Raw genomic sequence first — 16,094 nt, forward strand, 5'->3', positions numbered from 1 at the left:
CGGGGGCTCCAAGCCCTGGGGGCTGCAGCGGGGCAAAAAGAACCGAGAGGCGGATGGAGCCCCAAGGGCTCGCGGGGGGCTTGCACCAGGCACTGGGGTGCTGGATGCCAGAATCCAGCTGGGAACTCCTTGGGAACCTCCCAGCTTTACCAAGGGCGAAGTCCCGGCACATCAAAGGCGGGCGGAGGCAGCGGGAGCCGGGGCAGGAGCCTTTGGTCCCTGCCAGCGCCCGGCTCCACCACCCCACGGAGCTCCCACCACCCTGCACCGGGGTCCCGTGCCGGCACACCTGGGTCCGGGGTCGTGCCCCCCTCCACGGCGTGGCACCCAGCCCATCGCTGTGGCAACCGCCACCAGCTCCGGGTGTATTTTCTGCACCAGGGCCGCCGTGGGAACCTGGACGGGTGCCACCTCATTCCGCTGGGCTCTCTGGGCCGCCTTTGTAGCCGGCGTCGAGCCCAGCTGGCAGCCGCTTCCTCCCCGGGCTCCCCCTGCCCCGCGCGGGTCACGGCCCCGGCCGGGAGGCGGTGGGAGGGGGCTTTGCTGGAACCCCCAGCACGGGGCCACGCACCCCCTCTGGCCACCCCAGGGCTTTGGGCCACCTCCAGCAGAGCCAAGTGCGAGTGGCCTCCAAGGCCGCCCAGAGCGAGGGCCGTGCCCATGGCCACGGGGCACCGAGTCCCTGCCAAGGCACCTGGGACCCCCAGGGCAGCGCGCCGCCCCCACCGCCCCCTGCCTGACTCCGGCACCTCCCGGGGGGCTCCCCGGGGGGCTCCTCCACAGAGGTGGAATGGCTAAGCACAGCAGCACGGTCTGAGATTCCCATGTCCCGTTCCCACTCTCCCTCAGCCTGCCAGTGACTTTCCCCCATCCGTGCCTCAGTTTCCCCAGGAGAGAACGCGCCCCGGGCCAAGGTTTGCCGCGTGGCCGGCGCAGCGCTCCGGGGCTGCTGGCCCGGGAGCAGCATGACAAGCTCTGTCGTGCTGGCTGCAACACCCGCCCTCCTCAACGCCCGCCGGCGCTCGCTCTTGTGCCCAGATTTTGGGGGTGAGGCCGCTGGGGCAACGCTCCCCACGGCTCCGCTGCCATCTGCAGGCAAAGCTCCCCCAGAACCGGGACCGAGGGGTCCCACCAGGACAGATCCCGGTGCCAGAGCCCGATCCAGGTCCCGCTCCTCCCCACAGGGTTTTCCCTGAGCTGTGCCACGCTCCCTCCGCGGGGCCACGTGCGTGGGAGGGCGTCGGAAAAGGAGCATTTTCCAGAGCTGGAAACCCAGAGGAAAAAGGCTGCCGGCCGGAACGATTAACGCGGGCGGGTTAATCATTACAGCAGCCCCCCCTTCCATCCTAAGGAAGCTGTGAGGATTCGGCCTTCAAGCTGCCCAAGGGCAGCGTGGCCCAAGGACAATCCGGGCTGTGCTGGCAGCGTGTGGAGCCTCCGCTGACCTTCCCACGCCAGGGCCAGTCAGCGGCAGCACCCGCGGGCTTGGGAGTGGGAGGGGGCCAGGTCTGCACCCAGGCGCTGCAGAGCCTTGGAGACAGGCAGGGAGTTGCCCAGCACCCCGAGGGAGCTGCTGCCACATCCTGCTACCGCTGGCAGTGTGAGGGGTGGGGGCAACCTCTGTACCCCACCCTGATGCTGCAGGGTGGGCACCGCTGGTGCAGGGCAGCAGCTGGGACAGGCAGTATCCCCAACGCGCCAGGGTTTGGGCAGGGAAAGGGGCGGCTCTGCCGGATGAGTCAGCCCGGCGGGAGCGGGGCTTCCTGGGGCTGCGGTGGGGTTTGGGGTTGTTTTTCCTGCAGAGAGGAGAGCTGGAACCTTTCGCCTGCATTCGGGACTGGGTGGGACGGGGAAATGCCACGCGGCCAAACGCAGGGAGGGCAGCCAGCACCGGCAGATTTGGCCTGGCAGAACCCGGCCCGTCTCGGAAATCATCCCCCGGAGAAGCGACGCCGCCGGCAGAATCCATGATGCTTCACTTTCCGAGCGCTCCGGGCCCCGCTCCCCACCCTCCATCTGGCAGCAGAGGATGCGAGTCATGGGCGAGAGCCCTGGGTGGAAAGGGAGGAGGGGTGGGGGGGCAATACCAGCCCTCCCCCCTCTCCCACCACGTTCCGGGCAGCCCTTCCCCTCTCACACCCACCACGCCCCAGCCCAAAGCCGGAGACAAACAGGTCCCGGGCTCCCGGGAGTTAACTCCACCACACTGCCGATGCTCCCAGTCCTGCATGACCGCAGCAGAGGCAGGGACCCAAAGGCAGGGGCACCTCGGCACTCATCGACCCAAAAGGAGGCAGAAATCACGGATGAATGTTCCCGTGCCCCAAGGCAGGTGCCAGCACTCCAGGAACAGGAAAGTGCCATACTGGTGTCACGATCCAGGCTGATGTAGGGTGGGGGGAGAAGAGGGAGAGTCACCTTCTGAATCACATCATGATCCACACCAGGGCTGCTCCCCACCTCCCTGCCAAGCTGGACTCATCCCTGCAGCACCTGCACAGTGAGCCGGAGGCAGGAAAGGGCTTTGCTTCTGGAGCAGCTGCAGCCACACATCCCCTGCACCGAGTCAGGCCATTTTCGTGGCATGCAGCAGGACGTGACTGATGGCGGCTCTGGCATGGGCAGTGGGAGCCGGGGGAGGAAGAAAACGTGGCTCTGCAGAGCCAGATAACAAGCAGGGAGGGGAAGGGCCAGAGGCAGAGGTGAGGGGCTCAAAGCTGAGGCTGCAGGGAGTGGGCTGGGCTGGGAGTGTGGAGGAACACAGGGAATCACCCACACCCAGAAGTGCAGCTCAGGGTGAGCACGGCTATGATGCCGCCAGCCAGGCACCCACAGTCCCTGCCCAGTGCTGCTCCCATCCTGGCTCAGCACAAAACCTTGTCCTTGCATCCATGAGGCTCCATCCCCAACGTCTCTGGACATGGAAGGGTTCCTCACTGCTCCCCCTAAACGCAGCCTACAAGTCCCAGCAGGCGTCAGGTTGTGGAGCGCTGGGCCAAGGGCACCCTGCGAGGGGGCAGGACCGGATCCCTCAGCCCCCCCCAGCTCCCCCGGCGCTGGCGGGAGGCAGTGGGAAGAGCTGGTGAGAGGACGCTGACGGAGACACTTTTTTCCCATCCTAAAAATAGCAGCTGGCCGTTTCCCCAGCTTCCCGGCCTCGCCAACGCTCTTCCATTAGATGAAAAACCCAAGGCAGCCACCTTCCGTCAGCGCGGCTGCGTGTGCTGGGGGAGGCTCACGCAGCCGAAATAGCAGCTGGGGACAGAGAGGGGCAGCGGGAGAGAGAAGGGAGCCGGCCAGCCCCAGTAATTCCCGAGATGTTTTAATTAGCACAGCTCTGACTCTGAAGCTTTGCTCATGCTCGGTGCAAAGTCTGACCTTTAAGGAAAAAAAAAAAAAAGGGAATGAAAGGGGAAGGGGAAAAGGCACTGGAGCAAGCTCAGGAGCTGGAAGTCGGCTGAGCTTCAAATAGGCTCCGCGTCAGGCACTCAGAGGCTTTTAATAAGCCACAGAGTGAGAAATTTAACACCACGGGCTCTATTTTTGATCACTTGTGAAGGGGGGGGAGAGAAAGACAGAGTGAGCGAGAGGAGGGGGAGGAGGTGGCGGTGAGAAGAGGAGGCAGCCAAGATTACATCCTGGGTGGCAGTGCTGAAAATAGCCGTGCCCTGCTCCGAGCGCGGAGCGGCGGGAGCTGCGCGGGACCCGCGGGAGGCCGGAGCAGCCAGCGCTGACCTCACAGGCAGCCAACGCACCTTCCCCGGCTGGAACACTGCAGGGAAAAGGGGATTAGAGCGACGCAGACGAAGGGATGGAAGCTCTGCACAGCAGTGGAAACCCGAAATCCCTCTGGGAAGGCGTGGGAGGGTGGCACGGAGCGAGGGGCCCGGCAGCAGCTGGTGCAGCAGGACACACATCCCGGATGCCTGGCACAGGCAGAGCCGTCCCCCTGCCCGAACCCGCCCTTTCCCAGCACAGCCCTTCCTGCTTCCCTGGGCTGTGAAGAGCCCTGAGGAACCCCGGGTGTTCTCCTCAGACAGGGCTGCAACCAGCAAGCACCAAGCTCAGCAGAGTGGCTCCAGCCATCCCCAGCACGAATGGAAGCAGGAAAGATTCCCACCATGCACAGCATCTGCTTCCCTCTCCACACCAAGCCCGTCTCCAGGAGCAGGGGAAGTGCCACTGGCAGGAGCAGGGGTGGGGCAGAGCCCAGCAGCTGCTGTCCAGCTGTGGGAAGCACTGTGCCATGCCAACGTGGATTCCTGCAGCGTTGGAGCCAGGAGGCTGAGGCAGAGCCAGTGCTGGGGCAGGGAACTGGCACAGGACAGCTCTGGAACAGAGCTGTGCTCCTCCTGTGCTGCTGAAATCCTGCTGTCCAAGTGCTTACTGGAGATGGACGTGGCCGGAGTACAGGGAGGGGATTATAAACCTGTCTGATGATGATGAACCTCCCAGGGGCGAGTCTCCCCTGGGCATGTCCAGCCAAACCCCAGGCCAGTGCTGCTGATCCCTTCCCGGGGTGAATCTGCCTTAGGGCAGGAGCTGAGAACTGCTCCTGGCTCCAGCTGCAGTTGCTGCCTGAGAAGAAGTTGAGGTGCCACAAGAGGGGGTCACATTTCCTTTTAATTGATCAGAACCATTTCTCCACCTCCATTTGTCCCGTTCCATCTGTACATCCCAGGGAGCAGAACAGGGACAGGCTGAGAGCTCTCCATCCACACTGGGATTCCTGCAAAACACAAAGGGGGGTCAGGTTAGTGCAGGGTGGGCTTGGCTGGGCCACAAATCCCAATCCCAGGGCTTGGCACCACTCCAGCTGCTCCACTGCAGTGAGTAAACACGAGCCACCAGCTCTCTAGGACCAAAGAGCACCCGGACCAGAGATCAGGAGAGAGCAGGAGAGAGCAGGAGCTGGTGCCCTCCTGTGCTCCAGGCTGAGCCCGTTGGAGGCTGTCAGTGACTCACAGCCCTGCACAGCACACGCTGCCGCAGTTCCCGGCTGCCAGCACGTGGGAAGGGAAGGGATAAGGCACAGTCTGTGCAGGGCAGAGCAAAAAGAGGCCACAAGGTAAGAGCTGGCCTCACCTCCCCTGAGACTGAAGCTGTTTGTCTTTAATGGGAGCACATGGGGCAGAGGTCACATGCTGCTCTCCCTGTGGGGCCCAGTGTCTCCCCTCTGCCCCTGAGTTGTCCCCAGGTGTGGCCAGTCCCAGTGGAGACCTGGGGCACCAGCAAGGCCCCAGCAGTGACCGCAGCTCCCAGTCTGTCCCAGCACCATCCACCCACCCTTGTGAGGGCTGAACTCCAGTGTCACAGCTGAGCTGGACCCCAGGTCAGGGTTGGACCCCACAGTGCCACAGCCCAGCCCAGCCCCAGGTCAGCTCTGGGCTGGGAACCCCCAGAGCTGAAGCCTGACCCTGGCAAGGGACAGCTGAGGTCACTGCTCTCCAAAAGCAAGGCAGATCCCCTCACCCAGCCCAGCAGGCCCTAGAGCAGGTCTGCATGCTCAGCCAGGCTGCAGGTAAACCTCACCTGGATTTACTCCAGAGCCTTTACCAGGGCTTCATTAGCTTCTACTTTAATCTGAGCTTCTGCTTTAGCAGCTTCATCGGACGCTGCTGCCAGCTCTGACACAGCTTTCTCCAGGTTGGATTTAGCAGTCTAGACATGAGGGCATAAAGAATGTGTGTCATTGGGAGACACTGCAGGAGAAGGGACTATCCTTCCCTCCCTCCCCTGCAGCCACTGATCCTTCATATGGATGCCAAGGACCCACTGACTTGGCAGCCCCACAGAGCTACAGACACAGCTGTGCTGACCCCAGACACCTTATCAGCAGGGAAAAGCTGTTCTGGAGGTGAGGACAAGGTCAGTGTCTGTCCAAGGGGTGGGAAACAGTGTGGAGATTTACGAGTGCAGAGCTCCCTCTCTCCAAAGAGTTCACCATGCAGGAGCCCCAAGCCTCTGATTGCAAAATGTAGTGGAGGTGCAGGCACAACCCTGAGTTCTGGGCACTGGAAGCTCCCAAGACAAGGACCCCAGAGCAGAGAAGTGAGACAAATTCCCCTCAGGGAGGGGGACCACGGCCGGTGAAATCTCTGGGTACTCACAGCCAGGTCCAGCATGTCCATGGTCACTGCCTCCTCTGCCAGCACCTGCACCGTGGAGTCGGCGTGGACAGTGACAGAGCCGCTGCTCACTGCGAGGCACAACATGGGGTGGGTCAGCCAGGGCTGCCAGAGGGGCTCAGCCCAGGCATCCCCACCATCCTTTCCCAAAACAAACCCTCGGCCCCCTCCTGTCACATTTCCAGCATTCAGGGACTCAGTTTCCACCCCAAGGCGAAGTGGAGCAGCAGATGTTCCCAGAGAGCCTGAGCAGAACCAAGACCTGACCCCCGCCCATGGCTCCCAGAGCAGCTTCCAGCAGCCCCTGGCAGGCTGGGAAAGCAGAAATCCCTGGAAGTACACCAGGCCACACCTGGATGGGCAGAGCCTCCCTTGTGAAAATGCCAAGAACACCATCCCCACGCACACCTTTCCTCCCCAGCTTCTCCTGCCTCGCTCACCAAAGTACTTGGTGGCCGTCCCATCCTCGGCGTGGACTGTGACAACGCCCGGCCGGAGCACCTCGAGCGTGGGGACATGGCATGCCAGGATGCCAAAGGAGCCGGTCAGCGTGGGCACATCCACCTGCTTCACGTTGGCACCGTCGTAGAACACCTGGATGAAGGGGGCAAAGGGGCACAGTCACCAGGGATGGTGGCTCTGGAGAGGCCAGGAAAGAGCCCATCCCGAGGGAACAGCTCAGCTTCTGGCAGGTTCAGCACGCCCAGGTGTGCTCAGGACAGGCTGCACCTGCACAGGGTGGGAGTGGAGCTGGGCTCTGGAGGAGAGCTCCTGGCAAAGGCAGTGGGGAAGCGTTCCCAGCTCCCAGGGGCACGGCAGGGAGGCGGCACATGGAGACACAGAGTCGGGAGTGGGCGAGAGGCGCCGGCTCAGCCGGGAGCAGCCTGGGAAGCGCGTGGGGAGCCCCGAGCTGCCGTCCCCGCTGCGGCCCACGCTGCCGGGCTGTCCTTGTCCCCAGCGCCAGCCCGCGCCCTGCCCCGAGGACAGCTCCGGGCCCGGCGGGGGCGGACCGGCCGTGTCCCGCTGCGGGCCGGGGCGCTGCGGCGGGGCCGGGCCTGGCAGGCACAGCGGGTCCAGCAGCGGTGCTGGACCGGCCTCAGGCAGGCCCGGGAGCGCCGCTGCGGGGACCGAGCGACCGGGGCAGGCGGGCAAGGCCCGAGGTCAGGGCCAAGGTCAGCCCGGTGACAGCTCTGTGACAGCCCGGCCATGCCCCGGGAACAGCAGAGCCCCCGGGAACAGACTGCCCCGCGGGGGCGGCAGCACCGGCCGCGTCCTGCCCGCCCCCGGCCCTCAGGACACACCGAGCGAGGCGGCGGCGGGGCACAGGGAGTGGGGCCGGGGCGGGCCTACCTGTGTGGGTGAGGCGAAGGTGAAGACCATGGCAGTGGGGCCGCCGGCGGGATCAGCATAGCCGCGGGCGGGGGGCAGCGACAGCGCGGGGCGGGCGAGGCGGAGGAGGCGGCGGGCGCAGAACATCGCGGCCATGGCGGCAGCGGCGGCGGCGCGGGGCAGGCCGGGACGGCACCGGACCACAGCTCCCGGCGCACCCCGCGCGCCGCCCGGCGGAGGAAAAGCGTCACGATGCGCCGCCTGGCCTTATGGGAGTTGTAGTCTCTCCCGCCTGCAGAGTGCCGTGGTGCTGGGCGGGGGGGCCCGCTCCGCCTCTGCACCGAGGGGACGCCGCACCCCCGGCCCCTGGTCCGGCCGTGCCCTAGCGGCTCGGGGGGCTCCGGGGCAGGGATGGAGACAGGGAGGTGAAACAGGGATGCAGGTAGGGCTATTGGGCAGGCAGGGGTTCAGGCAGGAGTGGTACAGGCAGAGATGCAGGCAGGGATGCAAGAAGGGCTGGTGCAGGCAGGGCTGGTGCAGGAAGGGATGCAGGTAAGGGTGGTGCAGTCTGGGCTGGTACAGACAGGTGTGAGGGCAGGGATGGAGGCACGGCTGGTGTAGGCAGGGATGGTGCAGGCAGGGATGCAAGCAGGAGCGCAGTCAGAGCTGGAGCAGGCAGCGGTGTAGCCAGAGCTGGGGCAGACAGGTGTAGTCAGGACTGGGGCAGGCAGGAATAAATGCAGGGGTGCAGGCAGAGCTGCAGGCAGGGGCACGGGAAGGGCGAAGGCAGGAGTTAGAGGCAGGACTGTGGGGCAGGCAGAGGAGCAGGGGGTCCGGGCGGGACAGGCAGGGCTGGTGCAGGCAGGGGCTGGGGCAGCCCCTGTCCCCACGTGACGCCCGCGCCGCGCGGGGGCGGCTCCGGTTCATTCATAAATCCCGGGGCCGCCCCGCCGCACCGAGCGCAGCGGCGGCGATGGAGCCCCGGTCTCGGTTGTAGGTGAGTGTCTGGCTCCGCCGCCTCGCGACAGCCCCTATCGCGACACAGTGAGCCGGCCCGGCCGAGGGGAGACCATCACGCCCTGCCGCGCGTGGAGGTCCCGGGTGCTCCTGCCTCGCTGTCACCAGCCCTATCGGCAGCCCTGTCACCAGCTCTGCCTGCATCCCTCATCCCTACCCCACATCCTTGTCCTACATCTCTGCCCTCATCCCTCATCACGCATCCTCTATCCCTGGCTCCATCCCTGCCCCACATTCCTGCCTGCATCCCGCATGCCTGCCTGCATCCCGCATGCCTGCCTCCATCCCCGCCCCACATCCCTGACTGCATCCCCATCACCGGGCTGGGGCGCGAGGCTGCAGTCACAGGGGGCAGAGCGGGTCCCCCCCGCGCCCCCAGCCCAGCCGGACCCCGTGGGTCTCACACACGCGTGGGGCGCAGCCCCGGCCCGTCCCCGCACCCCTTCCCACGTGCGGAGGCGCGGCACCACTGGGGTCCCCCGACCTCGAGCCCCCGCCTCGGGCACTGGCGGCGACCCAGGGTCCCGCCCCGTGTCCCCCTCGGCGGGGACAGCCCGGGGACCGGCCCCCTCCTCCAGACAATGGCCGTCCTGTTCCTGTCAGGTCGCCATGGAGACGGGATTCCTCCATGATGGGGAACAGGAGGGATATTCTTCCTGCTCCCCTGGCCCCCCGCTCCCCCCGCCTGGGGCCTGAGGATGCCCCACAGGGATCCCGCCCGTGGGGTGCCCATCCCGCACCCCCTCACCCGGGATCCCCCCATGTGGTCGGAAGCGGGGCCGCCCCATCCCCTTACCCTTTCTCGGGGGTCCCCTCACCTCGTGCTGCATCCCACCAGCTTGGAGATGCCCGAGGGCCAGTGTGGGCAGGGGGTTCCCCTCCTCGAGAGACCCCCAACACCCCGATATTCCTCCAAGGGGTTGGTACCCTGACCTGTGACAGTGCTGCCCTCAGCCATCACCGTCCCTCACTGCCAGCTGCGACACGGCCACCCCTGCGCTGTCCCCACGAGTGACAGTCCCCACCCCTTCACGGGCTCCATTCACATTTTTCACTGACCTAATTTTGAGCGGCTTCCAAGTGCCCACCCCTGCCCGCTCCGGGGGTCCCCGACACAGCATCGCCCACCCACCTCAGGCTCAGCCCCTTCAGCAGCCTGGGGACCCACGGAGGGGACCCACGGAGGGGACACACGGGAAGGGCCGGATACGCGGGAGGGTGACGAGGTCCCCAAAGGCCGCAGGACCCGATGCCGCGGAGGGGAGCGGGACCCCTGTCCCGGCGGCTCTCGGTCCTCAGGAGCCCGGCCCGGCCCCCCCGGCCCCTCGGTGTCCCCCCCGCGCGGACAGCCCGGTGACGGAGCCGCTCTCGGGATGACTCACGAGCGTCACCCGTCGTGCTCCGGCGACACCCACGCCACGAGCTGTGGGGCGGCCACCTGCCCCCTGTCCCTGCCGGGAGTCCCCGGCGCGGCTCCCCCCGAGCTTCCGCGGGCAGCGGGTCCCCCGGCGGCGGGGCTGGGGCCGCATTTGGCCCCCGGGAACGGCAGCGCGGTGTCACCCCGGATCCGGAGCAGGGACTTCACCCTCTGGGCCGGCTCTGGCCACCGGCATCAGCCACCGTTTGGGGGGTCCGGCCCCAGCCGGGTGTGGGGACCGTGGCCGCTCTTCGCGGGGCTGGGGGCTGTGCCCACGCGAGGCTGGGGGCTGGGCGCGGGGGGTGGCTGTGCCCAGTGGGGGTGAGGGGCTCCCTGGGGAGGGGCAGCGGTTCTGCCCCCTCCTCCCCATCCCTCCATCCGTCCATCCCTGCTTCGCTGCTGACCACACCCTCCATCCCTTCATCCTTCCCCTGAGCACACCCTCCCTTCATCCCTCCATCCCGGTCCCTCCCTCCATCTCTCCATCCCGGTCCCTCCCTCCCGGTCCCTCCCGGCAGCTCCGCACCGCGGTGCCGGGCAGGGGCCGGGCAGGAGCCGCCGCCGCCGCCCCCGGCCCGGCCCCGCCGTCCCGGCCGGTGCCTCCCTCTGTCTCCCCCCGCCCCAGGACACGCTCGGGCCGGGACAGACCATGAGCGATGACCCAACACCCTGGGACAACGCGACCGAGAGCGCCACGGTGAGTCCTGCCTGTCCCTGCCTGTCTGTGCCGCCCCTCCCCACGCCGCCAGCCTCAGGGTCCCGCGGGAGGGGGGATGCATGTTGGGAGCTGTGGGGTTCTCGTGGCTGCCGTGGGGCTTGCGTCTTCGCTCGGGTGGGGACGGCAGCAGCCCCGCTGTCACCCCCTGCTCTGCCAGTGCTGCGAGTGGGTGACAGCTCTCAGTGCCCTGTGCACCGCTGGGATGCTCTGGCTGCTGGGGGTCCAGGGGCCTGGGGGCTGCTGCCGGATCAGCCCCTCTCCCCCGGGCAGGGAGAGCGAGCACTTACCCCCGCGGTGGGGCAGGATTGGGGGTCCTGTCGCTGTCCCCATCCCCAATCCCGTTCCCACTCCCGCTCGGCGCGGGGGCCGCGGGCGGCTCAGCCCCCCCGGCTGCCGTTGCCTTGGTGCAGGCAGGGCTCGGGGGCGGCGGGGGGTGGGGGGGCGCGGCGGCTCTGGGGAGCAGCGCTGGCGTCAGCGCGGCGGGGGCAGGTTTGGGGTGGGCCGGGGTCCCCCAGCATGTCCCCACGGCTCAGCTCCTCGGCCTCGGGCAGGCGGTGCCCGGCGAGGTGTCCCCTCAGGATGGGTACGTGCTGCTCCTCGCCCTGCTCTCCATCTTCATCGGGGGCACTCTGGTCCTGCTCTCGGGCATCCTGATCATCTGCCGCCGCTGCTGCGAGGCCGACCGCCGGCACTCCAGGTGGGCAAGGGGTGATGCCGCTGTCCCCGGGGTGTGCGGCACCGCGAGGAGGGTCGTGGGGCGCCTCTGACCCTGCTCCCCCCGCAGAGCCAGCGATGACCCCGAGAAAACCAACACCACGTACCTGGATGACTCGCAGCAGGCGCAGGGTGAGTGACCCGAGTGCTGCGCTGACCCCCCCCGGTTGCATCCCAAGTTCCGGGGAGGGGTTGGGGCAGCTCCTGGGCCCTCCCCTCCCAAGGTGCAGCCCCTGGCCCCGCGGCAGTGGCCACCACACACCCCTTGTGGCCTCCATTGTCCATCCCTGGCTGTAGAGCGGGACTGGCAGTTGGGAGCAGAGAATTCCGGGCTGGCATTGAGGCCATGAGTGCAGCAAGTTTGCCAAGCCTCAGCTGGGGAGGCTGGGGTGCACCACGGTGGGGGGAGCTGGTTGCTGATCCTCTTCTCTGCAGATATCACCGGCAAAGCAGAGGACCCTGAGTGCCTGTCGTCCTCCAGCTACCGGGATGCAGAGAGCGAGCGGTTCCTGTCCTCCAGCTCCTCCACTGCCCGGCGCGTCTCCTTCAACGAGGCCGCGCTCTTTGAACAGGGCAAGAAGACCCAGGAGAAGGGGAGGAGGTGAAGCTCTGGGCTGATGGGGGAGACAGGGGGTTGGGGCTGCCCCTCCTGACCTGTGTGTCCCACAGGTACACACTGACAGAGGGGGACTTCCACCACCTGAAGAATGCTCGCCTGACTCACCTGCACCTCCCACCGCCTGCCCTCAAGATTGTCACCATCCACGAGTGCGAGTCCAGCGAGAACAGCCTGGCCATGACCCCCCGCCTGCCCCCACCCAAGCCCGGTCTCGCCATCTTCCAGGTGAGCCCCCAGTGTCCTAGGGACAGGTGGGATATGGGGGGCAGGTATCCTGCAGCACCCCAGGGAGGCATTGCTGTGCCCAGGGTGAGGGCATTACTGGAAGCAGAGGCAGGAGGTCCTGAGGTCCTGAGGTGCAGGGGCCCTTCCTGGTCCCCACCCTTGTGCAGACCCCCTGAGCATGCTCTGCCTTGCAGACCCCTGCAGGGGCCCTGCCCCGGCCAGTGCTCCCCAGCCATGCCGTGGGCCCCAGCTCTGCCCTGCCTGGGGACACCTACAACTCCACTGTGGACACCAGCTTCACAGAGGCCAGCCCGTCTGCCTCCTCCGACTCCGGGGAGGGGCCTTCGGTGAGTGCTGGGGCGGGAGGTCAAGACTGGGCCGGGAAAGGGGCTCCCAGCCTGCACAGTCCCAAGGGTCCTGTCCTGCTCCCTCTCTGCTCCCCCAGACCCCATCCCTGCCCCCCTGCTCCGTGCCAGGTCTCAGGGAGGGATGTGGGCATCCAGCTAGAAACAGGTTCTGTCCCCCCCGCCTCGTCCCTGCCCCGGGGGACATTTGTGCATCTGCTGCAGCCCAGCTCTGCAGAGCGGACAAAGGAGCCGAGTGGGACGCGGGGGGACTAGGGGGGCATGCTTGGGTCCGAGCAGGCACTCACGGCCCCCCCATGCCCCCAGTTCACAGCAGCACCCAGGAGTGGGAAGGCGGCTGGGGCAGGCAGTGCCGGCCCCGGGGAGCCCCCCCCGACCCCCCCCCAGGGCACCGTCCTGCAGTTCTTCACCCGCCTGCGCCGCCACGCCAGCCTGGACGGGGCCAGCCCCTACTTCAGGATCAAGAAGTGGAAGCTGGAGAGCACCCAGCGGGCGTCCAGCCTGGACACCAGAGGTGGGGGTCAGCGAGGGGCCCTGCGGGGCCGGGCAGGATGGGCAGACGTGTGTGGGTGGGGGGCTGGTGGTGCCCGTTGGGTTTGTTCCCCCAGCCCTGCCCTGCGCCCCCCAGGGTCCCCCAAGCGTCGGCAGTTTCAGAGGCAGCGGGCGGCCAGCGAGAGCATGGACCAGGAGGATCGGGACCCCCATCAGACCGACATCATCCAGTACATTGCCCACACGGACGACGTGTCCTTCCACCCCGCGGGGGGCCCCTTCCTGCCCTCCCCCGCCAGCCCCCCACCCTCTCTCGGCAGGTATTTTTCAGTAGATAAGAGGGGACGGGGATGGGTGAGCCGGGCACCGGGAAGGCACCGAGGGACCCCGCGCTGCCCTGGGCATGGGGGGCTCCCACCTCTGCGGCTCTGGTGGGGCCACCGGGTCTGGGGTGAGGGGTCTGGATGGGGGCTGGTGATGGGGAGGTTGGGTTGGGGCATGGGCACGGTGGTGGGGACAGCATGGAGGGCCGGGTGGCACCATGGCACTGCTGTGGAGCCTGCAGCGGCCGGGCTGCACATCCCTGCCCGCTGCCTGCGGGGTCTGTCCGGTCCCTGACGTGACACCGGGGTGGTGCCCACAGGCTAGAGCCAGGCGAGGGGGGCGCGGGCAGCCCCGGCGAGCCCGGCGTGCCCGAGCAGCCCAGCGCCTACCACGACATCTGGAGCCTGCGCGCCTCGCTGGAGCTGTACGCGGCCTCCGAGCGCAGCAACGACCAGGACTCGGTGCGCAGCGATGGCGGGGACAGCGTGTCCTCCGCCAGCGGCGTGCCCCCCTGCCCCTCCCCTTCCCTGGACGAGGCTGAGGGTCCCGAGGAGAAGTTTTGGGGTCGGCCCAAGCCGGAGGAGTCGGAGCCCGGCACACGCAAGCTGCTGCAGATGGACAGTGGCTACGCCTCCATCGAGGCGCCCAGCCGGGGGGGCGAGGAAGGGCCCCCCAAGGACCAGACGGCCTCCGAGAAGCGCATTTGCTTCACCAGCGCCGGGCGGAAAGGAACCATCTTCGAGAGCTTCGAGGGCCGGGAGCCGGAGGAGGAGGAGGAAGAAGATGAGGAAGAGGAGGAGGGGGGGAGCACGACCCTGGGCGCAGCGGGTGGGGGACACCTCCGTCCCCACAGCCCCCTGGCCTGGTCCCCGTACGGGCAAATGTTCCCGGGGCGGGAGGGGTTGCCCCGGCGGGACTACAGCATCGACGAGAAGACGGACGCGCTGTTCAACGCCTTCGTGCGCCATGACCCCCAGTTCGACGAGTCCCCGCTGCGGGGGAAGCACCGCTCCCGCACCCACCTGCGCAAGCAGTGGCAGCACACGAAGCAGTTCAGCGACCCCGGCGTGCGGTACCCGGCGCTGGAACGGCACCGGACGCCCCTGCGCCGCGGCGACAGCGCCAACTACCCCCTGGACTCCCGGTTCCACAGCCCCCTGCCCCGCATCGTCAGCGCCGGCGACGAGGAGGCGGCCGAGGCGGCCGATGGGGTCCCCCCTGCCCCGGCGCTGCCTGACCCTGAGATCCAGGTGATCGTGGAGGAGCCCGGAGAGGCAGCTCCCGAGCCCAAGGCTGGCTCCGAGCCCCCTGAGGACGATGACTGCCCCGGCCCCGGGAGGTGCTTGGGGCTGAGCTCCGGCTCGGAGCTGATGGACAAGATCGCCGGCGGCCTGGAGGAGCGGCTCTATGGGCACCTGAGGAAAGCGGCAGAGAGAGAGACCCCCGAGTGCACGGTGGCCGTGGCGGCCAGTGATGCCCCCCCCGACCACGGCACGGTCTAGGCCCAGTGTGAGGGGGAGAGACCCCAGCACAGGAGGGCTCGGCCCTCACCAGGGTTCGGGGCTCCATCCCCTCCTGCTGCCGGCACGGGGTGCCCGGTGCGGGAAGGGGGTCCCGGCCCAGGCCAGGAGGGCACGTGGGGGCCCCTGACTGTACCCCCATAGCGGGGGGGGGGGGTCCGATAGCGTGGGGTGGCCGAGCCTCCCAGCTCCTGGCAGCGAGAACCCGGGCTGGGGGAGCCCCGAGGGTCGGGGCACGGAGGAGAAGCCGAGCAGTGGCCGGGGGTCAGCGCTGAGGGACTTTGCTGAAGCCCCCAGCCCGCTGAGCCCCCGTGGCACCTCCGCTCTCCCCTCTCTCTTGGTTTTACAAGCAATAAGCCTCTCGTCCGGCCGGGAATGTCCCCGCCAGGAAGGGGCCGGAGCTGGGTGTCCCCGCTCCGGGGGATGCTGCGGTGCCACCCTGGCCAATTTGGGGAGGGGGGATTCACCTCCTCAATCCCAATCCCTCCCCCCCCAAAAGATCTGCAGGGAGCCTGGGATCTAAACTGGAAGCAGGGGGCCTGGGCCAGGGGGGATTCTTGAGGGGCTCAAGCACCTCCGGGGGGGCCCCAGAGTGGCAGCCAAAGTGCTGGGGGAGCAGGATCGGCCCCGGGGACCCCCAAAAATACCCCCCGGAGGGGTGGGGGCTGCCCGGTGCGTGCCCCTGGTGCTGCCCCCTGGCCCAGGGTACAGGGTGAGAGCAGAGTGGGGCATCCCCAGCGTGTGTTGTGGGGTGGTCCCCAGTGCCCCCCACCACCCCAGGAGCTCAGTGGGGGCTCAAGGATATTTATTGATTTTTACAGAGGCGGCTACTGCTCCGCGGGGGGTGGTGGTGGTTGCTTTTTATTGGGTTTTTATTTGTGTTTCAAAGGACGGGTGAAAAAGAGAAAAAAAAGAATCTCCCAGCCCAGCCGTGGCTGTGGGACCTGGGACTCGGCAGCCGGGGGGGGACAGGCAGGGCCCCCCCAAACCCCCATTGCATGCGAGTAGAGGCCGGGTTGCCCCTTCCCTCTGCGCAGGCTCTGCCCAAAGCCCTCCCTCCATCACCTCTGCGTTTTTAAGTCTATAAACAAAGGAGAAAAACCAAAACCAACCAACCGTGATGTCTCTGAGCTCTTTTCTTACCTTCTGCCTCCCGGGATGGTGCCTGCTGTGGGGTTGAGGTCTGGGCCTGGCATTGCCCCACAAGTGTAGGGTTTGCCTGGGGG

At 67.4% G+C, this 16,094-nt stretch overlaps 2 protein-coding genes across 2 annotated transcripts; one reads left to right on the top strand and one right to left on the bottom strand.

Moving 5' to 3' along the window:
* Window positions 1-4,605: 4,605 nt before the first annotated feature.
* ATP5F1D (ATP synthase F1 subunit delta) lies at window positions 4,606-8,335 on the bottom strand. The gene is made up of 5 exons (XM_014882940.2): window positions 7,479-8,335; window positions 6,569-6,722; window positions 6,111-6,199; window positions 5,533-5,661; window positions 4,606-4,729 (listed from the first exon to the last, which is right to left on the bottom strand). Exons 1-4 carry the CDS (start codon window positions 7,611-7,613, stop codon window positions 5,539-5,541), a joined length of 501 nt encoding a protein of 166 aa, XP_014738426.1. The 5' UTR covers window positions 7,614-8,335; the 3' UTR covers window positions 4,606-4,729; window positions 5,533-5,538.
* Window positions 8,336-8,388: 53 nt separating this feature from the next.
* CBARP (CACN subunit beta associated regulatory protein) lies at window positions 8,389-15,983 on the top strand. Its single transcript, XM_088179232.1, has 10 exons — window positions 8,389-8,454; window positions 10,517-10,588; window positions 11,161-11,306; window positions 11,394-11,455; window positions 11,759-11,924; window positions 11,993-12,167; window positions 12,362-12,514; window positions 12,839-13,046; window positions 13,161-13,344; window positions 13,668-15,983. Exons 2-10 carry the CDS (start codon window positions 10,541-10,543, stop codon window positions 14,848-14,850), a joined length of 2,325 nt encoding a protein of 774 aa, XP_088035358.1. The 5' UTR covers window positions 8,389-8,454; window positions 10,517-10,540; the 3' UTR covers window positions 14,851-15,983.
* Window positions 15,984-16,094: the final 111 nt, after the last annotated feature.

This window comes from Sturnus vulgaris, chromosome 26 (assembly GCF_052056855.1).
Source record: "Sturnus vulgaris isolate bStuVul1 chromosome 26, bStuVul1.hap1, whole genome shotgun sequence".
Taxonomy (NCBI): domain Eukaryota; kingdom Metazoa; phylum Chordata; class Aves; order Passeriformes; family Sturnidae; genus Sturnus; species Sturnus vulgaris.

Excerpts from the sequence above, each read along its gene's own strand:
- ATP5F1D (XM_014882940.2), bottom strand. The coding sequence starts at position 7,613 with ATGGCCGCGATGTTCTGCGCCCGCCGCCTCCTCCGCCTCGCCCGCCCC. Across the intron at positions 6,723-7,478 it reads CCTTCGCCTCACCCACACAG|GTGTTCTACGACGGTGCCAA; the intron begins GTAGGCCCGCCC and ends CCCTTCATCCAG. Across the intron at positions 5,662-6,110 it reads TGGACATGCTGGACCTGGCT|ACTGCTAAATCCAACCTGGA; the intron begins GTGAGTACCCAG and ends CCTCATGTCTAG.
- CBARP (XM_088179232.1), top strand. The coding sequence starts at position 10,541 with ATGAGCGATGACCCAACACCCTGGGACAACGCGACCGAGAGCGCCACG. Across the intron at positions 11,925-11,992 it reads ACCCAGGAGAAGGGGAGGAG|GTACACACTGACAGAGGGGG; the intron begins GTGAAGCTCTGG and ends TGTGTCCCACAG. Across the intron at positions 13,047-13,160 it reads GTCCAGCCTGGACACCAGAG|GGTCCCCCAAGCGTCGGCAG; the intron begins GTGGGGGTCAGC and ends TGCGCCCCCCAG.